This window comes from Charadrius vociferus, unplaced genomic scaffold (genome assembly GCF_000708025.1).
Source record: "Charadrius vociferus isolate BGI_N301 unplaced genomic scaffold, ASM70802v2 scaffold2, whole genome shotgun sequence".
NCBI lineage: Eukaryota > Metazoa > Chordata > Aves > Charadriiformes > Charadriidae > Charadrius > Charadrius vociferus.
Genome location: NW_009647595.1, coordinates 8453073 through 8477676, shown reverse-complemented (window position 1 = coordinate 8477676; position 24604 = coordinate 8453073). Strand labels below are relative to the sequence as shown.

Here is a 24604-nt window from a genome sequence, read left to right as displayed (position 1 = left end):
GTAAACAATTGTTAAAATAAAGGATCTCTAATGAACCATAAACTGCAAGTCAAGTCCACTGGCTACAAGTGTTGCTCTTCCCCTTTCAGTGTCATCGGACAGACAAGCAGTTGCACAAGCAGTAGAGCTTATAAGGCTTGGTGCGCTATAGGTTTGTGTCCAATGTCCCCAGAAGCTCCTTTACAGCAGTGTAACCACCACAATTCCCCATTTGTGATGCCTTCAGCTCTCTCTCCTCCGTGGCTGCTTGTTTCTAAATGGTACATCTGTTCAAAATCCCTTAATGCTGCTGTTGTGGTTTGGCCACGCCGCAGACCTATTGGCTGCCGGGCAGATGTGCATGGTCTTGGTAGGACCGATGTGGTGTCCTGCTATTTTACTTCATTTTTTATTTCAGGAATTGCAATGTTTCTGAGAGCTTTACTCTTCCGCCTACTTTGACATTTCCCACAAAGGCACTGACTGACAGACAAACAAATGGACGGGACGGCTGCATACGTCTGGTTCCCTTAGAAAACCAGGCTAGAAACAGAAACATCTTGGGTGCGTTGGGCTAGATCTGTGGTTTCCAGGCATTCAATTCACTAAAAACTGACACGCACTGGAGTTGCTGGTCATGCATTAGCTTACAATAGCTTCCTTTATCTCGCAGTGAAAACTAGATGTTTCAGCCAAGGCAGCATTTGATTACAGTGGTTACAGCGTTAGCTAATTGCAAAGCAAAGCAAGCCTTTTAAGTGCCACAGTTTTTGGGTGCATCTTCTGATCCTGATTTTTTGTGCCCCTATGTGTACATGTAAGATGGTGAAAAAATAATTATACATGTAAACACACATTATATATGCAGTCTATTTTATGCACTGAAGACTGCACCATAGGAATACGTATATGTAAATATACACATATATATTCATGGACATGTTCATATATGATTTTATATATAATGCTATATACAACATTATATAAATGCATGCATATATTTTATATGGGTGTATACATACATATACTTATGTGCGTGTATATGTTTGTATATATGCATATACAATATGTATATATACACATACACATACATATGGTATTTAAAGATAGGCCAGAACCAGAACACAGGATTCCAAGTCATACTTAGGGGATCTGAATGAGGAAGAGATGCTAGGATGGCTTCCCTACCAAGCACTTCAATACAAACCATTTTCCCTTTTGGAAAATATATTGTCAACTTCTTGGGCAACCTGGTCTAGTGGGAGATGTTCCTGCACATGGCAGGGAGGTTGGAACTCGATGATCTTCAAGGTCCTTTCCAACCTAAACCATTCTATGATTCTATGTTTCTATGATTCTTAGCCAAGGCCTCTTTTTCATATATTCCCATGGACCATTTTTTTACCAAGTGATGGTGTTTAAAAAGTGAGTGCAAGTGCTGAGCTCTCATTTGGGTGGAGGTGCATAGGTCAGATGTGACCTCTCCTGTCACATCATCCAGGCTGAAGGCAGTCGTGAGGCTGAATCTTGCAAAGTGCCCCTGTCCTCAGGTTCCTTATCACCAGAGGAACAAAAGGGAGAGGTGCATTGCACCTGCACTGGAACATGCAGATAGGGATTGCCCTTCTTATCTGCCACTGGAGATTTCAGAGAAGCTTCAAAAAAGAAATAATAAAAGCTTTCAATTAAGGAATGACCTGGGTCTATGAAATATTTATAGGCCAAGTACTTGTATATAAACAAAGATGCCATTTAAGTTAACATCTTTTGAAGATATACAGCATTTCTCCTAAATGTTTTTACATAGGGATGGCATTATTTTCAGCCTGCTCACAGGAAGCTTTAATTTATCATAGCCAGAAAGATCTATGTCTCCTGGGAATTAATATAGCTTCCTCTGGGATTTCAAGATGAAGACAGACAACTTGCCAACTGGAACTAAAGCAAAATAAGTGACCGATTTAAAACAGTTGCATCATCTGAAGTTCAGCCCTGTACTGATCCAGTCTCCAGTCCTTGTGTCACTCAGCAGTTCTGCTGTGCCGCCAGTGATTTTTCAAGCACATACTGCAGTTCACCACGTAGAAACACATTTCTGCTGCTCAGCTTTCCCAAGTGAAGCAACAGCAAATGTGCCATGGTGCATGGGGGTCGTACCAACAACTCACTGGAGAAAAAATGGCTCCAGTATGCTTCAGTGATAAGAAATTTACTGGCTGGAAAGGTAATGGCAGATTTTTTTCTTCTCTTAGCTGGAATTTACATGTGAAACTACTTCTGCAGAAATTGTTTACATTGATGTTTAGTCTAAGCTGCAAGCCAGTTGCAATTGATGCACTAGAAGCAATACCAAGGGTTGTCTTCCCCTTTCACATCCACTCATCCACAGAGCTGATAGGAAGCCTGGCACCTGTTTTCTCATTTAGCACATCTCCTTTCCTCTGCCCCAGCCATGTTAAAGAAAGGTATGTGTCACTGGCAAGGTGGCAGAGAGAAGCTTAACCTGTGTGCTGGTAACACCACGGCGAGGAGAAAGTGGTGGTCCCCAAGCACAGACTACACCATTTCTACGTGAAGAAACGGGCCCATGAGGTCTTGTCCTTCATCTCTCATCCTTCAGGTCTGCAGAGCTAACTGAGAAGCAGTATGTAATTCATGAGCAAGAAGATCTGTCTTGAAAATATGAGCTCTGTGATGGTCATTTTGGATTCAGAGCATTCAGGGTGCTGAAGATCAGAGCTGGTAGAGAAACTGTGAAAATGTCCCTTGTGCAAGATATTCCAAAAGATCAGGGTGAGTCCAAGGAGAGCAGGAAATAGAGGATCTTTGGCCCAGCCTAATACAGTGAAACAGGGACTCCTTGAACAGAGATTTCAGGAGAAACCCTAGGTTCTTCCCATGAACTACACTATGGGGTGGGATCTGACTGCAAATGACGGAGGGAGAATTTCTAGGACTGATGTTAGTGTGACAGAGACCAGAGTCTAGTCCCAAGGGTCACCGGAATGAAAGACTGAAGTCTAATGTTGAAAGTAAAATATATATGCCAAAGCTCATTTTCAAGATTAGACCACATTATTCAAGAAATGACAGTAAAAATGCGTGAAGCTCATGACTAAGCTACTAACAACCATACTTTTGCTGTCATACTAGTATTAGTGTACTATTCTTTCTTTTGGGCAATTAAACTACTGGGCTAATAAATGGCAGCACCAACAAGACTGTCATTTATGTCTAGAATCTGTGCATAGAGGAATTTCTGGCTGCCGTTAATGGACAGAGGTCTGAGTTGAAAACCTTGCTTGTTCAAGGCCCCTCCAAAAACAGTGTGGCAAAACAAGGAGATTTAACATCCTAACTCAGGAAAAAAACCAAATTGTACATTGGCAGTGGATGAAAGATTCTCCTTTTATTTTAAAACCTCTGTAAAATCAGAGCAATGGGTCACTTCCAGCATTCAGCCAATTTAATTAGCGATTTCAGAGTAATCGTGGTAATGAGCCAAGTCGGCAAAGATGTCATTGGGGTTCTTGCAGTTCAGGTTGCAAAAACAAGCATTGATCCACATGATTTTCCAGGAAAACTCAGTTCCATCTGGGCACTGAAACCTCACTTCAATAGTCTTGGACTTGTAGGGTGTGCAGCACCTGTTGTCTGTGCAGACACCACAATATTTCGGTCTATATGGACTTTTGCTCACACATCCTGAGATGGTGTAGTTCATTGGTTCATTGGCCCTGTAGACAGCCAAGCACTTCTTCCCAGGCTAAATCAGAGAAGAACAGAAAAAGAGACAGGTTAATATTCATTGCTGACACAGGTAGGACATGCAAACCACCTTCTCAATATTTAAAGGGGTTTGAAGCATTTTACAGCCCTGATCTAGAGGGTGTGACAGATTTACACATTTAGACATATGAACCCAGAAGCTGCAAGTAGGATACTTGCAAAATACAGTTCATAGACATAATCAGCAGTGCACCGTTACTTTTCTACTGGCTGAATCACCAGTCTATCCAAACCAACAGCGAGCACAGTGGACTGAGCTTGCCTTTCCTTGCAAGGACCTTTTGGCTGGAATTAAAGCTCTCAGGGGAAGGTTTTTATACCAGCATGTGGAAGAACACGGAGGACACATTTTCGACCTCTTTGCAGCACAGTAAGTCCATGTGGAAGTGCAGCCCTCAGAGGCCTGAATGCTGCCAAACAAAGGCTGACCCCATGTCCAAACAAAGCTCAAGAGGTACATGGAGAAACAGTTCCCACCTTAATGTGTTTGGTTATATCCACCTCGCAGGGCCGCATGTTGCACAGGCGGCTTTCCTTCAGGAGCCGGCACTGGTCGTTGTCATTGGAAATCCTGGTGGAGATGCCCAGCCCGCAGGTCTTTGAGCAGGGACTCCAGGGTGAGGTGTGAACAATGCAGTTCTTCTGCCAGGCTTCGTCCTCTCCCTCATATGCTGCAGAGACCAGATTAACCCCACATTATTTAGTCAGGGCAGCTTTCCATATTAAACTCCCTCTCCCCAGCTCATTACGCTTTCAGGCCACTAACCCAAATAATTAAATCACAGCGAAGTGGCTCAGCATTCCTGTGAACCCCCTCATCCCACCCCCTTTGCTGCTGACCTACTTGTGTCAGACCCTCCAGCGCTGTGAGTGTTCGGGGCCAGCGTTCTTTATTTCCCTCTGTAGCATCGCACAAGGGGGTCCTTGTCTGGGACCCCCAGGTGCTGCCACAATACAAATACTTAATTACAGAAGCCCCACACCAGCCGCTGCAGAAAAGGGATGAGATCTGATCTCACGGTAAGGGTTTGTTTCTGAGGCCATTCAATTGATTCCCTGTAGCAGAAAGTGGTTGACAGTCTTTGCTGGATGGCCGAGGGGCTTGGGAAGCAGCCACAGCCTTTCACTGGGAGGAAGAGCAGCTTGAATAGCTCTCAGGGAGCTCGGCAGCCGCTTGAAGAAAGGGTGGGCTCTGCTTTGAAAGGAGCCTACAACCCCAGTTCAGGTTCCTTCACAGCCTCGGCCAAAGTCCCCACTGGTCTACAACTTACAGTAGAGCCCACAAGCAAAACTGCTACATTAAGCTTGCTCACTATTATATTTACTATTATACTAATCATGTTATTAAACATAATAAATGCTAGTCTCACTTCTGTAAGACCTCTACTTAGAAGAGAAAAAGTCAGGCAAGGAAATCTGTATTATGCCCATTTTGGGACACAGGCCATGAAGACATAAGACCAATTTCAATAGTAGATGTTTTGAATTTGGACCTACCTCACAGTTCAAAGCTACCAGGGACAGAAGTGAGGGCTAAACTCTGGTATTTTTAACTCACAAAATGCCGACCGAGGCTTTGTTTTGTGCAACAAAAATACAGACAGATCAAGGACTGAGAAAAAAGCCCTTACCATCAAGGAACCAAAATCCTGATTTACAACAAGCATCCTATGTCTTCTTAAGCTCTGCTTTTGTGAGGCAGTCTGTAAAATGGGGCTAATGTGGCTGACGTCACTACATTGTGTCACGGGGTTTTATGAGGACAAATTTAAGACATATGGCAAGGTGAGCCTGTATTAAATATTTGGGACCATGTTTGAGGCAAATGATGCCACCTCTGTGCAGAGGGCTATATGATCCCCCCTATGAATGTGAGTGTGAGGAAAGAAGACACCTTACGTGATACACAAAACAGGTACTTCAATAATGTGATCAGTCCCAAATTGCTGAAAAGCTATACTAACATAAAGACAATTTAGCCCTATTGGCAGTGAAACTTCCACCACAACAACTGTTTTCAAGGTGTTACGCAAGTTTGGGACTACTAAGATCCAAGGGCTTTAAAACCACCCTACTAAAGCAATGTAATCCATGCAAAAATTAAAACTGAGCCCATTCTGTCTTCCAAAGGGCCCAGAATGAAAGAAAAAAAGGTGGTGAAGTAAAAAGAACTTGTGACATCTTCAAAGTGCCAGCAGACGTATGCTTCAAAGGGGTTCTGTCACACAAGCATCTTTGATGAATCTCGTATTGCTGCTAAGGAGTTCAAGCACACCACTGCTGTTTGCATGTCCTGTCCTTCACTACACGCTGTAGAGCAGTCTCTGTGCCTTGCTCACACAAAGGCAGACACCTGCCAGGTCTGGCAGTACAAGCTGACACTTTGGTTGTAGAGACTTTGACTTCAGTTGCCTGATGATAAAGAAGAGGTCCACCTCACTCCCACCATACCTGCAGAGGAGATGTGGCGTGGAGACGTCTTCCTGATTTTCTTGGAGTCATCACAAATCCACTGCTCACAGCACTTCCCTGCCATCTTAATCAGCTTTGGGTTTGGGCACCAGACGAGGGGAGGGCGTGAGTTTGTGCACATGGGAATACAGCCCACAGCCCCGTTAATGCACGTGCAGTTGTATTTGCAGTTGGGCTGAAATGTGTCCCCATTGTTATACCTGACTCCATTGAGGACACATCCTACACCGACAATCTCTGAAAGGAAAGAAAAAGAAAGACACACAGAGGACTGTTAAAATACTGTTGGCAACAAATGGTGCTGATGTGGTTCTTTACCAAGCTGCTCCCTGGGCTAACGGAGCCAACGTGGAGACATGGCAGTGCTGCAGGGCGATGTGTTCAGCTTGAAGCTGAGCCAAATGGGGTCACACCATCTAGGAAATTGTTTTCATTCTGAATCACATCAAAAAAAAAAAAAAAAAAAGAATATTTTAATGCTTCTTGAAAAAAAGAAGTTAGAGAATAAAACAAGTTTTATCCACAAATGCTCACTTGAAAAATCATTTCATGGCATGCTGGTGAAAGCTATTTGAAGTAGCAGCAATACAAGCAATTAAAACACATATTGAGTGAAATTTGAGGTTTGCAGGAACACAAGAGGACTACCTGGAGCTGCAAGTATGGCACAGCTCTGCACATCTGTACCCTCCTGAAGCAGCAGAGGGACAACAGCCAAGCTAGTAAAGGAGCACCTAAAATGGCACTGGCTTCCTATATTTAGGCAACTAGATCCCACCCAGTTTATCACAGAACCGTTTTCTTGGAAAATGAAGGAACACATTATAAAACCATGAAAATTAGTATTTGATGCATATTTTTAAATAAAATCACCAAAAAAATCAAGCTTTTTGATCGCCCATGAACAGGAATCACATTAACTTAGGAAATAAGACAGAAGTTGCATAAAGTAGCAACTTTGTTTTTTCAAAGTTATGGACAGTTATTTGGAATCAGTGACAGAAAACTTTTAATGGAAAATTCAGGCTTCAGTTTCTTGTTTGGTCACACGGAGGCAGTGCACACGCATGGATCATCTTGCTTAATCTTTAAGTCTGGTGGGAAAGGGAGCTGCAATGTGGCTGCTTCGGGGCCAACACAAATTGAAACGCTGGATTAAAATATTGCAAAGGCTTCCTATTTTTAGAATGGGCTGAATGAAAACATCAAATGCAAATCCCTTTTTCTGCACAAAAACGAGACTTGTTAGAATTTGAAGCACAGATCCAAATCTCCAGTTCACACTCAGCTCCAATTTTGATAATGTTTCATCTTTTGTAGAGAAGATACATTACTCAGTGCTGGAACCAGAGCTGAGAATTCAGTTAAACTTTTAGGTGTGCACATGGATTATGAAAGTTCAAGAAAATACTGTATTTCCTGGTGTTTTGCTATCAGCATATCCCTTCTGGACTGTGCTAACTCAGCCTTCTGCAGGTCTCATACATCAAGAGGTTCATCATGAGGACATCCCCTAACACAGACAAAGGCACTGTTGAATGCCTCCATGCAGAATCACGCTGAATCTGCATCTAAGTCAGGCAATTTGGGAGCAGTTTGCGGTTCCTGGCCCCACTGTGCACAGCACCTGCCTCTCCCCTGGGTGTACGCTCAACACCTTGCTGTCTCTGCAGAGGAAAGCCAACAACAAAAGGAAAGCTGTAGTGACTCCCAGCAGGCTCCTATCTGACATCCAGGTGTCCTGGGACACACCTCAACTTGCCAATCTAGATACAGCTTGAATTTCCCACAGTTTCACCCCATTCCCTTTACCAACACTATTTCCTAGCTCTTTCAGGATCTTTATTTTCCACAAATTACATTGTTTCTGTAGTCCTGCATGCACTGAATTCTCTAGACCTAGCTTTTGACATCCAGCTGCAAAGCAAATTCTGCACAGCAGTTAGTCACAGAATCACAGAATCACAGAATCACAGAACAGTCAGGGTTGGACCAGCTGGTGTCCTCAGAGTGGAGTGTTGCAGCCTATATATGACCCAGTGCACAAGAAAGAACGTGTCAGCAGATCCGGTTGTGTGCCTCTACCTGGATGCTGAAAGCAAAAGGAGGACCACAGCTTTCTGTGGCAGCCAGAGGCAAACCGTTTCACTTCCTAACCATGGAAAGACCTACTTATGTCCCTCAGCTGTGCCTGCCACAATGCCCCTCACCATATAACCATAAATGTCACATAAAAGGGTATATATTCTCATCCCAATAGGGATGCAAAGCTGCATTGGAGTGGGAATCTTTCCAGACCTGCCTGGGGAAGCTGGGATGGGATCCATCCTCCTACCTCACAGTGCTGTTGCCACAGGCATACTGAATGCCTGTGATGTATGCAAGGTCTACAAAAATAAACAAAAAATCCAACTGAGAAAGCAAGCATTTAAATAAACAAACATGAAGAAACGTGAAGGTCTTTAAAGAGGTCTAGGAAGGCTGAGGTAGCTTTGAGACAACACCCAGCTTGTTTTCACCTCCCAATGTAGGGCCAGCTGTAGCAATGTCATTCTTGACAGATGTTTGCCTAAGCTGTTCTGACAGACCTCCCATGTATGCTCCAAACACGTTCCAGACGATACATCTGAATGATCTCATATCCTTATTTCTTAACCTTGGATCTTTTCAAATCTTGAAAATCACTGTTTAAGCTTACGTCTCCTTGCACACACCTTCTCTTGTTATTTTTCTCATATCCTACAAAAATCTGGTTAGACTGCACTTTCTGCATGCTTGGGGTTTTTTTTTGTGGTTAAGCTAATGCAAAGCCAAGTTCATTTCTCACTACATTTCCCATCCTTCTTCTGAAGAACAGCAACCCTAACATAATTTCTGTGAGAAACTGCCGGCTACCCTGAACCTCCTTACTCTTCAGACTTGCCCCTTGCGAAACTTCTGATGATATTCTAAGTTTATTGAAGCCCACTGTTTGCAACCTTTTCTCTTTCATGTAGATCAGTTATTCTATCTACTCATTTCACAATCAGGTCTCCTCCAGATATCTTTCACCTTTACATTTTCTGTTAGTACCTCATTCATGGTTATATTCCAGCCTAGAAGATGCTCCCTCAAAATGGCTTTTTCTTTTTTATGAATCTAAAGCCATAACCAATATGTTCTAATAACTTGCTAAACAGTCAGCATCCTTTCTGATCAACTGTCTGTGTGGTTCTACTCATGATCCTTTCTCTTTTAATCATTCTTGGAGTAAAGATATAACCATTTATGAGCGGACCAGATTCCCCCTGTGTTCTGGATCTCAGAACACATGAATAAATCCTTGACACACAAAACACTACCTCATTTCTTTTTTTATCTTCTCAAATAAAAACGTTCCAGTCACATGAATTATCCCACCAAGAGTTTGTAATAACAGGCAGGAATAAATCCTTCGGCACCAAGGCAGCTAACATAACTGAAACCATTGTAAGATTAAGGCTCGGACCTCAATTTGTCACCAAGAAACTTTGCTAGGAGATGATTCATGCTATCCTTCCTCGGTATCCACTATCGGAAGTAAGCCAAAAGCATCTCCTGAATGTCATGGTTTTCATGTAAATGCGTATATTGCTTGTCTTTAAAGCCAGATGCATATCCTTCCTTCATCCCCAACACACTACAGCACCTCCTTCTGTTATGGGAAATACAGAATCCTCTACTTGCAAATCTGGAGACCTTCAAATGATGTTTGCTCTTTGCTCTTGGCTGCAGCCAAGAATTTAGATGTCATTTCTCATCCATCCAGCTGCCCTGAGGATGAAGACAGCAATAAGGAAATGGAAGAGACTGAATGGCGGAGCTGATGAGCGTACAGTCAGGTATCTAATGAGATAAATCTCAGCCACTATTCAGACCAAGGGGAGCTGCCAATGTATATCTAAGACAAAAATATATGTACATCACTTACGTGCACATACTCCTATTTCGTACCTAGGTCTGTCTCCACTGTAGTCACAGTACAAGCCCCTGTGGAAATCACAGGTGTCGGCCTCAGTGCAACTTTCTCCACGCTGCTTGGCACACGTCTTGCAGCAGTCGCAGCCGTCTGTGACCAGGCTGACGCCTACTGGGCACCGAGGTGGGGACTTCGGACACTCGCATGGCCACTTACAGTACTGAGTCCGCGTGTAGGCCTCTGTCACGGCAGGGACGGTGGGGGTCATGGTGGTGGAAGTCTGGGAGATGGCCTACAAACAAAGAAACACAGCTTGGAGAGCGTTCCAGAGAAAAGGGGGCTGTGAACCCTGTGGTGATTAGTCCTCAATAAAAATCCCCTCAGGTCTAAAGAGAGAGAAAGGAAACCAAAGAATAAATGTCAAAGAACCATGGAAAGGGAGCAGTCACTGGTCTCTTGGAAACCCCTTCAGATACCAGCTGAGGGCAAATGGCCTGCAGCTTGGACTATCACCCAAACCTTATAGCCCCACCATGCTTCTACTCAGCCTTTTCCAGACCTCTCCTCTCTCAAAAGAGGTCTCTCCCCATGGAGGAACACAGGCACACAAGCCAAGACCCCTCTGATACATGAGAAGAAGTTGTGACATGTCTCCAGTCTGTGTCACCCTGTGGTACTTGGCTCTGGCAGAGGATTTTGCCACCCCATAGCTGTTGTGCCTGTTCACTGAGAAATGGCTGTAGGGCCTTTTGGCTACTCAGAGGCTTCCTCAGGCAGCAGCAGCTGCCCTTCAGGTCACCAAGCAAGATAAAGGTCATCGTGTTGCAGTGTGAAAGCACATGTGGCCCTGTTTGGCCTCATCTTCCTCAGGCTTATCCATATTTGTGTGAGTCTTGTAATCAAAACACGGGATCCCATAAATCCACAAGGCGACCACTAGCAGGCCTGTGAGCCCACCACCCTCACAGACACCCAATCATGAACCTGTGTGTTGTGAGGAGGATCTGAAACCCACAGGCCTAGCGCTCCATCATGGACCTTCTGAGGATGTCTTGGCCATTTCATCTCCTTGCAATATCACTAATACCACAACAACTGCCACTTTATAATGTCCCAGCCCTTTGACTTGAATAGAGATGAGGTTAGAGACAGGGAAAGATAACTTCTGAACCCAAAATCTGCCTAACCATCTGTGAATGTCTTGATGCACAAGTTCATCCTCTGCCTGAAAAACGTTTTGCTTTGCTCCACCCCTATAACACAACATCCATGCAGTTCAGCTGTCTGACTGAGTCCCAGTCCTAAGCAATGAAGCTACGCTATGGCTATAACGTTTTGTAAAAAATTAAACATAATAATAACTAAAAATTTTCAAAATAAAGATGTCATGCATTTCCTCTAAACACTGACAAACACACTTATCTATCCTTCACAGTGTCCAGACTACCATATTCAGCAGAAAAGCTCTCTGTGAATCCTAAAGTAGTCATGAGGCTCTTAGATCCATCTGTTTGTGATGGCCTCTTCCAGGTCTCACACTGTAGTTCCCATGATGTTGCCTTAGCCCACACAATCAAACAACTGGGATATTTCTGCAGTCATTTTCCACCTACGCCTTTTGTCACATGCTTTTGTCTTACATGGAGTCACTGCAAGACCTATAAGTCAGATGAGTGTAAGTGAAGCCTCATAATGTTAGTGTTTCTTCCATTAGCCATGCACAAATATTTGTCAGCATGGTAAGCAAGGAAGGAAAACTTTTATGGGGAGGATACTGCCAAGTTTCCATTTCCTGGTCTCCATTTCCTTGGCAAATAAAAAAAAAAAAAAAAAAACCAAACCAAATCAAGCTGCAAGTTAATTCAAAATCTGAAAATCAGATAAAAAAAACTGATCAAGGTAAATCAAGGTAGAAAAGGGATTTCATGTAATGCAGTGATGCTACTCCAGTAGACACATTCAGGTCACTATTACTGAGATAATGGAGTGCTGGGGTACCTTAGCTCATAGCAAAACCCACAGAGGGCAGAGGTTCACTGCTTTCTGTACTCTCCAGTCCCTGCAGAGCTTGGGCACATATGGTCCAGAAGCCCTTTCTGGTGACAACACGCAAGGGCTGCAAAGAATAAGTGTGGAACCCTACAAAGTTCAGACAAAGAAAGCCAAGGTTTAAAAATTATAAAGGCAATCTCATCCATTCCTGGCTACCTTGTGCTGTACTACATATTCCAGAGTGTTTTGTCCTCTTTACAGTTTCAGATGAGATGTCCACAGGGTAGCAATTACAGAAGAGCAGTACGGTCGTAATGGCTGGCAGTCTCCAATTTTATTAAAGTACATTTCTAAACCTGCTACTGCTGTACTTGAAGGTGTATTTGAGTATCTTAGCAATTAGTTACCCTGTATTTAAAACACTAAATTGTTAACACACTGCTAATCACTGCCAAATAGGCAATGTGTTTGCTCTGGGCATAATTCCCAATTCCATTAAGTCCCCCTTTACAAACAGTTGGCCTTAAAGTTGGCTTAAAATCACATTTAAACTCATGTTTATACTAAAACATACTAATATAATTTGCTCCCACTTTAAGGCTCCTTGATGCTGCCAAAGTTGTTAAAAGAGGAACATTCAGATCAATGGAAAGCCCTGGCCTTTTAATAGTAGTATTTTTCATTCCACTCACAATAATTTGAGTAGGTGAAATAATCTGTCACTTGAGAAGAGAGGCCTCTTCAAGTGCAATAAACCTATTTACTTTGTTGCTGATCATTAAAAAAAGTGCTTAATAATCAAATCCAGACACACAGACAAAAGTCACACAGCTATTTGAAGAGCCCATTGCCATGGCCCAACCCTGTAAGTAAATCCCTTCACAGTCCCTTGTTTCTATTGTCAACACGAGCAAGCAAACAGCTTCTACCCTGTGTAGGTATGAAAGTGTATGTGAATCAACACACGTAGCAAAGAGGAACCAATAAGCCCTGCTAGTCCTGTTTTTAGTTAATATGTGAAGGATTGACTCTGAATTCTTGTGAAGGACTGAGTAGCTGGGAGCCATTTGGTGGCTTGTGATAAAGAGGAATTTAGGGTAAATTATTTAACATCCCTTCCTCTAGGTCTAAAGCCTGAGCTGACCAAGGAAGCTTTTCCAGTGTCCTTACAGTGGTTGTAGCTGTTGCAGTTCTTGGACATGCTGGATGAAAAGTCCAGTGATATGGCCAAGTAAGCCATAGGAAGAACACGTCGTATGGGCTACATGAACATCTTCAAATAATCAGTGTGGACGGGGATCAAAATACTATGAATCCTGTATTTTACAAATAGAGAAGGCATGGAGAGACAGAAGCAGCATCACATCCTAGGCTCCATTGACACCTAACCAAAACCCAACCTTTGGAATCATAGAATAGTTTGGGTTGGAAGGAACTTTGAAAGGTCATCTAGTCCAACCTGCCTAAAATGAGGAGGGACACCTTCCACTAGATCAGGTTACTCAGAGCCCCATCCAACCTGACCCTGAATGTTTCCAGGGATGGGGCATCTACCACCTCTCTGGGCAACCTGGGCCAGTGTTTCACCACCCTTGTCAGAAAAAAATTCTGCCTTCAAGTGGAAACTGTTGTCCACTGGACACTAGAACAACTGCACAACCTGTACAGCTTCTAGGCCCTCCTCCGCTCCCCTCCTAAGTCCCTCAGAACTTTGCTATGGAAGAAATAATTCTGTAGATTGATAAAACTCTTGGCTTTTCCTTTTCCATGGTCAGCTGTCATAACTGGAATATCTAAATCCCTTTGGAAAAGTCATTCAGCCCTACTACTTCAATGTCCCAGGACATTTTGAGATATGGACAATTTCTTATTAATAGCTGTGATGGTTAAGACATCACGAATAATACTTTTTATACACCACAATAAAAACAACTCTTTCCACATGTGTTTCAAAAGGAAATCACACTGTAATGGCCTTCATCAATGGCCATTCTTAACTAGAAAAAAACCAACCAACCAACCAACCAACCGAAAAACCTCATGTAAGTTAAGGTTTCAGGAATCTTGTCTTTAGGGTCAATATAATGTATAGGAAGACAATGGTTTTGTAAGAAATCCAAAATGAGCATAAAGAGAAACTTAACACCAAAAAGGACAGTGCTGGGGATTTGACAAGTTTCTTTCAAAATATCAGAAAAATGAAAGAGTGAACCTGCTAAGAAATTAATTTTTCCAGGTAGTGGTAATTAACTTGTTTTGTATAATTACTCTTCAATCTTGGGGTCTGCAGATTTGTTATCTTGGATGCTAAGGAGAAAATATTCTACCACAAGTTATTCATGAGCTCTAATTTTGCTGCTTCTGAGGTAAAAGCCTATTCTCATTAAATCAAGATGAAGCCTTTCTCACCCTGCCATGGCGGATAACTCTCTATTAATGTTGTTCCTGATTTATGCTTGACAAGCTCCAAAATTACTTTCTTTTTGCATCTGCAGAGAATAATATTTCACTAGCAACAATTTCCAGCTGATTTCTGTGTTCACATTCAAGAGGAGAGAAGGAGAAAATAAAAAATGACTGCCTGCCATGGCCAGAAACTCAGTATTTTTAATAGCCATGAGCTTTACTATCCAAGTTGCAAAGACATGAAATGGATAGCAGCATTTTAGCAGCATGTTCTACGTACTGGCAAAATATATTTTCAATTTGTTGGAAAATAGTGTAGTTGTAAGCTTGTTTTTGTTTTGAAAACTGGAAAGACCAAACTACAGCATTGAAATGAGTGTATATGGTCCAAATTGCAAGGCAGCCATATATACAGCAGCACTTTTACAGAATGCGTGAGGAAGCCTCCAGCTTTGCTTTTAAGCAGCAAAGCCCTAGATACATTGCAACATATTCCTTTGCTTCCAGTTTTTACAGGTGTTTAAAAATATTTTCATGTGTATTCATTTCACTGTTTCAGTGCCACAAGATCTTACTCCTAAAACCTTTTTCTTTCAGGCATTTTTCTCATCATGATGAGCTGGCTGAAGGCAGGGAGAAGTTATCCATATTCTTGCCCTCCACTTTATTGATAGGAAAAAGTCCAGAAAAGATGGTGACTTCTAAATTAAGTTCTTCTAGCTATTGGCAGAGCTGGGGAAAGGGTTATGAGAAGTTGGCAGGCAGAGATCTGCTCAAACCATAGTACCTTATCGCCTCTTGCTGTTTTCTCCTTGGTGGAAATTTGCTCTAAAAGAAGGACACTAGCTATGTTTTGCAGGGCACATGCCATTGGGTGGACATGTAATTTCCTACAGTAGAATTCGTTAACAAAATATTTTTAACCTGCATTTCTGATACTGCCTTTCTGAGAAAATGGCAGATGTCATTGGTTGAGGAATGCGATGTGATCCAGATTATCAGTGAGGAAATCTTTATTAAAATGTCCTCCTTACTATTATGTGATTAAATCAGCTGATTTGCAGACTGACCCAAACATCCTTATGAGTTCATGCACCAATGCCTGACAGCATCAGCCTCTCGCTGTTCAGAAATCCCTCTGAGTTTTGCAGTTTGACTGTCCTAAACAGGAACACTGAAGTTAAAACACAACTTTACGCAGACGCTTAGAGATGCATCTCCCAGGAATGGGTTGTGCATTTGTACTGTCCTGCTGCCAGACGACACATCTGCTTTGTCCTGGTTCCACCTACTGGCGGAACTATTTAGACAGCACAAGCAGAAATGCCTGTAGAGCCAACTCCAACACCATGTACTGCCTTAAATGTTCTCATAAACTAATTTTTAGAAGCACCCCTGGAGACTCACATTCACAGAGTTGAAAACATCCTAATAATAACCTGATGTAGCACTATTCCCAGGGGAACAAAGTGGCTGGAGCCTAGTAAAGAAGTAAAAGTGAAAAGACAAAATGAAATATACATAATCTATTAAATAACACCAAATACCCTTCCATCCCTCAGTTGCATCTCTGGGCAAGCACAGAGGTTGCTTAGTTTCATCCCAGAACAGACAGAGGTTAGCAACTCATAATGCATGTCAGAGAGATGGGCCCATTAGCAATGAAAAACAGGACCTGGCTTACATCAGTGTGCTTAAACCAGGCCCTCAAGGTAGAAGTTTATTTCTTGATCTTGCCCAGTTGGAACTTCTGAGCTCAACATTGCTGAATATTTGCATTATTATTACACCCAAACCAGATGGGCCTTACAGCAAAATCAGCAATAATCACAGTACCATCAGGACTTCCTCACTGTTACACTCTTGCTACAAATCTTGAAGTCCCCATGAATGTTCATAAACTGTCACAAGGTAACATCACTGACAAGCAAGCTAGCATCAGGACAGAGATATAAATCAGATTCCGCAAGACACATAATGGTAAAAGGAAAAATATGATTATTCAGGGCCCATCTTCCCCAGAGCACACGAGCCTCTAGAAACCTCATTAAAATTGATCCCAGACATGAAATATCCAGAACATATTGTAAAATAATGGACTTTGAACCCAGAAAATATAAGACAGTTTTATAGATGTCAGGTGCCAGCTGGATTTATTCTTGCTGTGCACTGTAGGCTGAGCAGAAAGAAACGTTCTGCATGAAGCATAGCATTCAATAGCCTAAGAAAATAAAATACCCACAGTGAGTTAACCATTTCTGTAGTTTTGTGAATGATAAAAAATCAACTTCCCATAACATTATTTTGGGAAATATGTTTGTGGGAAGAATGTAAGCAGATGTTTGGAATAGTCTTTTCTAACTCAGTTTAGACAATTACAGAGTGAAGGCTACATACATGCATGCCCTTGCCAAAATATTGCTTATACTGGCAAACTCAGTGTGGCCTCACATTTTCTTCACATTTTTCCATGGAGTGTTCAGAGGGAAAGAACTTCCCTGTTAGAAAGCAACCTGATGTTTTAATAAGTGTTATCCCATTAAAAGCAGCACTTGCTTAGAATGGGGTGACCTAAAACTGTTTGGACATCATTAACAAATTGACACTGCCACCACAGACTCCACTAATTGTGATATTAAACAGCGTAGTTTCTGTGCTCTAAGAACATTTCAATATCTTGTGCTGCACATGTTCAGCTTGGGCAGCTAATGAGCTCAGCCAGTGAAATTAGCTCAAACTAGAGTTTGAAAAGTAACAGGGAACATCTGGAGGAGTGATGGAGAAAAATCTCCAGAAGGGACAAGTTAACAGACTTCAATTTTAGGAAAACGGAGAGCAGAACAAATGAGAGTGTATTTGGACCATCCAAGGTTGCAAGCAGTTACAAACCATCCTAAAACTGTACAGAACAAGCTGTTGACATATGAGCCACGACCTGGATAACAAAACCAGTATCAGTTCCAGCTCCCAGACAAGAGCAGACTGCTTTGGCAGAGGTTTTACTTTGCAATTAGCCATGTTTTGAGTTTGCTTATCTCCTGTGTTTCAGCCATGGTCTTGAAATCAAAGGGAAGATACCTTCTTTTACTCCCTTGGGACATTCTGTCCCAAGATGGGGAAAAAAAAATAAAATAAGTAAAACTAAGAAGCTCCACTTATTTTTATTTTTTTTTTCTCCATGGCAAGTATAGCACAGGTTTTGTGGGATTTTTAAAAATAATTTTGGTTTCTAAAATAGAAATCTGTGTTTTCAAGTATCAACAATTTTCTGCTTCTGTTCCAATGCAGAACAGTTTGACTTAAAACAACTTTTCATTTTAAAATGTAATTCTTATTTAAATTCTCAAATCTGAAATGGTTTGCTTGACCTAATATCTGTACTTCCCTAGAGTTGCCGATGAACTGATGAAGTTACGCATCCCTCTTTCCTTTAAATAGCAATTTTCCTCCCATGTTAAGTTTCCACTGCTATTTCCCCCTAGCTTTGGCTTTCTGAGTTTTTCTGTATTTTCCAACTGTCAAAGCCTCTTCTTCCTTGAAAACCATACTAAGAGCTAGTTACTTGCTTTCATTTTGCCAGTGTTTAATAGTTTGTTTAGTCAGAATACAGAAAATAATCTGGTCTTGGTGAGATCTCAATCTACTAATTCACTGTCTGGACTACTGTTTTGAGCCCTTTATATGGGATATCAAGGAATTGTCAACCTAGATGGTCAGAAACCTAAAGATCATGACCCAGGACAAGATGCTGTGGGAGCTGGGCTTGGGAAGTCTGGCAAAGCAGCTAATGGCTGATCTAGTATTAGTTCCTCCTTCTCAGTGGTAGCAGAGGGTAGACTAATGGAGAGCAGCTACAAAATGTAGTTGGGAAGGTTTAGCCTGAACACCAGGAAGGGAACTCCTTCACTGGGACAGTGGTGCAGCACTGGGACAGGTCACCCAGTGAGGAGGCTGTGAATTCTCCATCCTCAGCTGTTGGATTAAAGACCTCCAGAGGGCACTGACAACAACCGTTTCTGACAGCCTGTGAATGCATACCTTGCCAAAACCACACGGGGAATATGCCCATAAACCCAAACCACCAAGAAGATATGTTCATCAATTCAGTCCTGCATTGTGCCACACATAAGCTGGTTCTGGCACAGACAAATAACAACAGGTTTTGTTAAATGGAGCATTTAATACAAACAAAAGAATTCTATTTTGCAGGTCCATCCCCTCTCATATCACAAGAACAGCCAAAAATGCTATTTGGCAGCTAATTATGGTTTTATCTGATAACAGTAAACATACCAGAAGCCTGGTTTTGTAGCTGGAAGATTTCAAGATAATAGAAGGCAAGAGAAGCTGCTGCTACTGCTACTTTAACGGCCCCTTTGGAACACATGGCACGTGTGGATTCATCCAAAAAAGAAATAACTGCCATTTAATACAGTGTTGTATCATTACATCAAAGCCACTTCAAGACTTTCAATGAAAGATGAGCGGTAAGATGGCATTGCTACATCCCTGTGGTTAAGTACAAAAGACATGGACCCTACAACTTCTCTGAGTAGACAGCAGATTTTCCAGGCAGAGAGTCCCATTGTAAAAGGATATTTTTGCTCCAAGTGTGGTTTATTTTGGAAACTGTAGCTTATAGAGATGATGAGATGTGTTATACAGAGAATACAGATGGAAGACATATTGGTCAGCAACATCCTTAGGACCAACAGAAGATGCTGGACCTTTGTACACTCTAGAAGGACCTGAAGCTGATTCAGAGTCTGATTGCAGAACATTAGGACCCAGCTTGAAACAATGTATGTTATCTTACCCTTTGCCAGGCAAAATCATGGGAAAAGTCTCCTGTAGCATCTGAAGCGAGTTAGCTATGTGTATGCAGAGAGATCAGTACAGCAGCATTTATACATTTGAAGGAAAGGCATCCTCATCAATATCTGCCATAGTCTGGCCATACTTCTGTAAGGAAAACAGCTTTTCTTCACAGGATCATGGAATCCAAATGTTCAACCAGAATCTGACTAGTGCCTGAGGCTCTGTCTAGAAAACCAAATCCGGAAACCACCAAATCCCAGAGTGGGAGAGAAATATCATCAGATTGGATCTTAAACTGAGCAGTGGAAAAGAGTAATGGTAATACTGCAGTGCTAAGTACCAGCCATGCCAAACTCCATCCATGGGACTGCTGTGTAGTGCTTCCAAGGGCAACTCTTGCGCCTTGGTCTCCACCACTCTGCGTGGCCCAGCTTAGCTCTACTGTGCTTCTGGCTCCATCCTCTCTCTTCCCACTACAGAGACCACATGAGGGCATGGGGACAGCTTCTCTGCTTCAGCAGTGAGGATGTGGGGCAACCAAACGTGATCCCTTCTTTCTTTCTTCTGGACTGTGACACTTACTCCTATTCCCAGCCAAGTGCCAAAGTAGAGCTGCACTATATAGAGTTCAGAAATGATGAGAGGATATTAGAGGATATATTTTGGTCCAAAAGGGGAGAAAGTATTACCGGGAACATGGGGAGAAGAAGCTGTAGCATTCACCACTGGATAAAATCTCCTTTGACCAAGACTAAGTCCCATTCAAACAAGAGGGAATAGGAACTAGAGATTAAGTGAAGGATGAGACGTGCGGGACCTCCCTCACAGCCTTCAGAAACCCCACTGACCTTTGTTCAACACGTATAATAATATAGCTATACTCAGAGGTTTTGTGATACTTTCACATCTGTATTGTGCAAAATTCAGCTGATATCACCCACCATGAGGTCCCCTGAGAATAAACAGATAAACTTCCAAAGCTCACAGAGCAATGCTTATTGCACTGAACTTTCCATACCCAGAAACATCTGTGCAAGAGTCTACTAAATCATCAGTGCTCACTGCATGTAGGTAGAAATGGGTACACGAGGTACCAGACAGTGAAAAACAAGTTCCCGTGATTGGTAGCGATGACATGGAGTTACTGATAATGCTATGGCAAATACAGAGAACTTAGTTTTCTTTCATAAGGCTGTGGCAGTGTAAAGGAACCTTAACCTCTGCATGTGAAAATAAGACTATTTTTAAAATAATCTGGGAGTTATTAGGTAAGTGGATTTTATTACACTAATTTAGACAGATATAGGGAAGATTGAAGAGATAGTAACAGCTGCATCCCTCCTCATCAGTGACTGTGTACAGTGTGCAAAGTCTGACAGGAGGAAACTCAAAGGGGTAAAGGACTTACTTATGGTGTTAAAAACTTGCTGAGTTAGTAATAGTAGTATTTAAATTAAGCAATGGAAACAGGAGTTGAAGACGATGGGATGCATCCAGACAGCAAGAGGTTGAATGCATTTTCTGAACAAGTGCCAGGCATCTGGGGTACTGCATCCAGCTCTGGAGCCCTCAGTGCAGGAAAGACATGGACCTGTTGGAACAAATCCAGAGGAAGGCCACAAAAATGATTAGAGGGATGGAACACCTCTGCTATTAGGACAGGCTGAGAGAGTTGAGGTTCAGCCTGGAGAAGAGAAGGCTCTGGGGAGACCTTACAGCAGCCTTTCAGTACTTAAAGGGGGCTTATAAGAAAGATGGGGACAAACTTTTCATCAGGGCCTGTTGCGATAGGACAAGGGGTAATGGCTTCAAACTACATGAGGAAAGATTCAGACTAGATATAAGGAAGAAGATTTTTACAATGAGGGTGGTGAGACACTGGCCCAGGTTGCCCAGAGAGGTGGTAGATGCCCCATCCCTGGAAACATTCAAGGTCAGGTTGGATGGGGCTCTGAGCAACCTCATCTAGTTGAAGATGTCCCTGCCCATTGCAGAGGAGGTTGGACTAGATGGCCTTTAAAGGTCCTTTCCAACCCAAACTATTCTATGATTCTATGATCTGGAAATCTCTGAAAACAGGACTGTAGGGGTGCTAAGATACATCAGAAGTGAATGAATGTTTTTATGACACTGAGGGTGCAGGGGCAAAAGAGACTCACATAGTCAAGAAACAAACCACAAAGATTCCCTGCAAGTTAAAGACATGTGAAATGGTTAAGGCAGGGCAGGGGGGAACCGGAATCATGAACATGAAATAGCTGGCATGCCCGTGCTGTCACAAAGAGGAAAAGGGAACTGATCGTCTTCTACCTCCTCCCCATCGAACTCCACTGGCATCTCGTCACATTGGTAATGGGACAGAAACAGTGCCATGGCCTTTGCTACTTTCAATGGTCAAGTTTTCTGTCTTCGCTGTTATATGTAAGTCCCTTCTGCCTATTTCTTTTCATAGAAAATATTGCCACTACCTTTCTTTGAGTGCTATAAACTGATTCACATGAATAGACACGTATCCAAATAATCCATTTCAGGTTCAGGGATCTGAAGGAAAGTATAAAACAATACCCAGCACAGAACAGATGCTGCTTTAAATCACTTCCTCAAGGAACTGAAATATTGAATTCCCTGGGGACACATTATCTTCCTAACATGTTTTCTTCCTAAAGCTGATATCAAGCTTTTAACCACATCACAGGGTACCAATGTCAAACAACTGCCTCCTAAAATCCTCTCCAACTGATTTAATTAGACATTTTGTCACTGTGTTTTAGAATGTGCTGAAAAGGATCTCAAAAAGGAAATCTGAAGTCCTTTGCAACAGTGAAATCTGATGTCTAAGAAGAGGAGCAAGCAGCAGAATGCTAAGTACGCAGTTCTGAGCATTTTTCTTCTGACTCAAAAAAAAATAATCAGAACAGGAACACACACACACACAAAAAGAAAGGCTAAAGGCTTTTAAATAAAACCAGTAAATTCAATAGAAATGTAGCTGCAAGCTCTGGATGAGTTCAGATGTACAGAACATGGCTGGAAGGGAGTCTGCGCCGGTGCACGCCAGGTAGACAGCAAGCCAGAAACATGGTGACCCATAAGCTAGAGAAATTATGAATTCCTGTAAGCTCATATTAGAAGTTAAAGTGAGATAAGCACAAACGACCATGCCAAATTTATGGTGAGATCATTTAGCAGGAGCATGGTGATTTGCTAGAGGCCTCCTTTTCTCAAGCTTTGCTGAGTTTATCTGCCCCAAATCCCTGGAACAAGCCCTGCCTAACTGATGAAATTTGCTAGCTCAACATATGGAACAGAGACATTACTTGTCAAAACATGTATACAAAGACCCTTCACACAGATGATATTGAAGATCATGAGGTCTAAAGCTATGAGGATGGAAGAAACCAGTAAACAAACCTGGAATTTGTTAACTTTTCTAGATGATAGTCAAGACCCCGAAGTAGATTGGACTACAGGTTTTGTAAGCAGAAAGGAGGAGACTGTAAATTAAGTACAGTCAATCTACTCATCATCGGATGTACCGGATCCAGGACATCCCTGTGCTGAGTTTGTTATGATCTATTACAAGAGACAAGTCTTCCCAAATAGTTTATAGTCTACCACAAGGAGAAGGGTGGAGTGAAGCATCTTCTTTCTTTGACATGTGGGAAACTGAGATCTAGTGATATTCTTACCCAGATTCTTACTCATCTCACTCTCAGTGTTAGTCAGGTGTGCAATGTCATAGAGTATCTGAGCCTAAGGGATATGCAAAAGGACATCACAAGTCCACAAACTGAATGCCACCTAGTATGAAAATAATCCCTTAAAGCTGGCACCAATCTGAGATAAATGAGTTCTTCATACGAGACTCTGACCTGTCTGAGAATCCTGTTAGAAATCAACACGATCACTGCTTTCAGTCAAATGAAAAAATAATAAAGCAATTCCAAAGAGGACAACTAATAAGACAAAGCTTTACCAGCAGGGAAAACCATGAAGTGTGTTTATATTTTTATTATTAATTTTTTGAATGCTGTGTTATTAACTTCACCTAAGCTACAGGCTTAACCAACCAACCAACCAACCTCCATTTCACTCTCAAGAAAGAAAAAAACCCTGCTGTTTTCAAGACAATCCATCAGGAGGGCAAAGTTTTGGAGTACACAACCATTTGATGGTCAATTCATCCCATTAAAGGCACAAAAAGAACTTTTTTCTTCTCATTGAATGTAGTAGCTACTCAGTTCTTACATGACCAAGAGGACAGATGATCAGCTCTCCCCCAGAAAAGGTACGAAAGAAAAAATCCTTCTCACAAGACATATTCAGTTTTGTTTATCTAGGAACATAGCTGGAGAGGAGAGTGGGAAGAAAACAGTTTTGATTGGGACCTGGAGGTGCCAATGCAATAAGACATAGTTACAAATAAGACTACTAAAAGGAGCCAAAGTAAGCAGCTTGCTTTTAACGGCAGTTGCTTAAGAAATTCCTTTTGAAGGTAGACCACATAGTCACAGTTATTGCGCATGGACACATCTTGTTCGCTTCTCATAGTCACTGCAAATGATAAATGGCAGCCAGAACAGTGCCACTAAAATATGACTACCTTAAAAGAATATTGATGCTAATGAAAGTCAGATGATTTGCACAGTCAAGTTAATTTAGAGCCAGTCAACAAACAAAAACTACTGACAACCAAGTGCATATACAAAATGACTCCAAAAAATACCCCTAAGCAAATCACTGGCATTGTAAAAGAATGCAGATTTGGTTAGAAACAGCTACCACTTTTGCAAGACACTCAGTAGATCAGTGGGATCTTTTGCACTGGTGAAATTAAGTGTAAAAGGTCCCACTCCCCTCAGCTTCTCCATGCAATTAGCTGTGCTCACAGCTGCTGGATGCGAACCCCGGGTCCCTCATTGCTGACAGCAGAGCAGATCATTGCACTGAGTACACAAGGGATTCGATAACTACTTTAGGTAAAATGACTAACTTTAGGGCTGCTAACGATAGAGAAGGTAAATTCTATACTGAAGGACTAGGACACGACTTCTCTATTTCAACTCAGCTTTTAGCCTCCCTGTGTCTGCAGAACACGTGTGGTAACACTTCTTTTGCTACGAGAAACAAACCCTGAAGATTTTGAGCTGCCCAGCCCACAGAGGAACATGCGGCTGTAATCAAAGGAGATGGCAGACAGAGAATAAGGGT

The 24604-nt window shown here is 42.1% G+C and overlaps 1 protein-coding gene across 1 annotated transcript in view; it reads right to left on the bottom strand.

The window, feature by feature from the left end:
* Positions 1-3376: 3376 nt before the first annotated feature.
* WISP1 (WNT1 inducible signaling pathway protein 1) overlaps positions 3377-24604 on the bottom strand; it is a 36537-nt gene continuing 15309 nt past the window's right edge. Inside the window, exons 2-5 of the mRNA XM_009881022.1 lie at positions 10190-10469; positions 6220-6477; positions 4246-4439; positions 3377-3745 (exon numbers count right to left, since the gene is read on the bottom strand). Of these exons, the coding sequence (XP_009879324.1) occupies positions 3446-3745; positions 4246-4439; positions 6220-6477; positions 10190-10469 (1032 nt within the window). The 3' untranslated portion in view covers positions 3377-3445. The remainder of the gene's footprint in view (positions 3746-4245; positions 4440-6219; positions 6478-10189; positions 10470-24604) is intronic.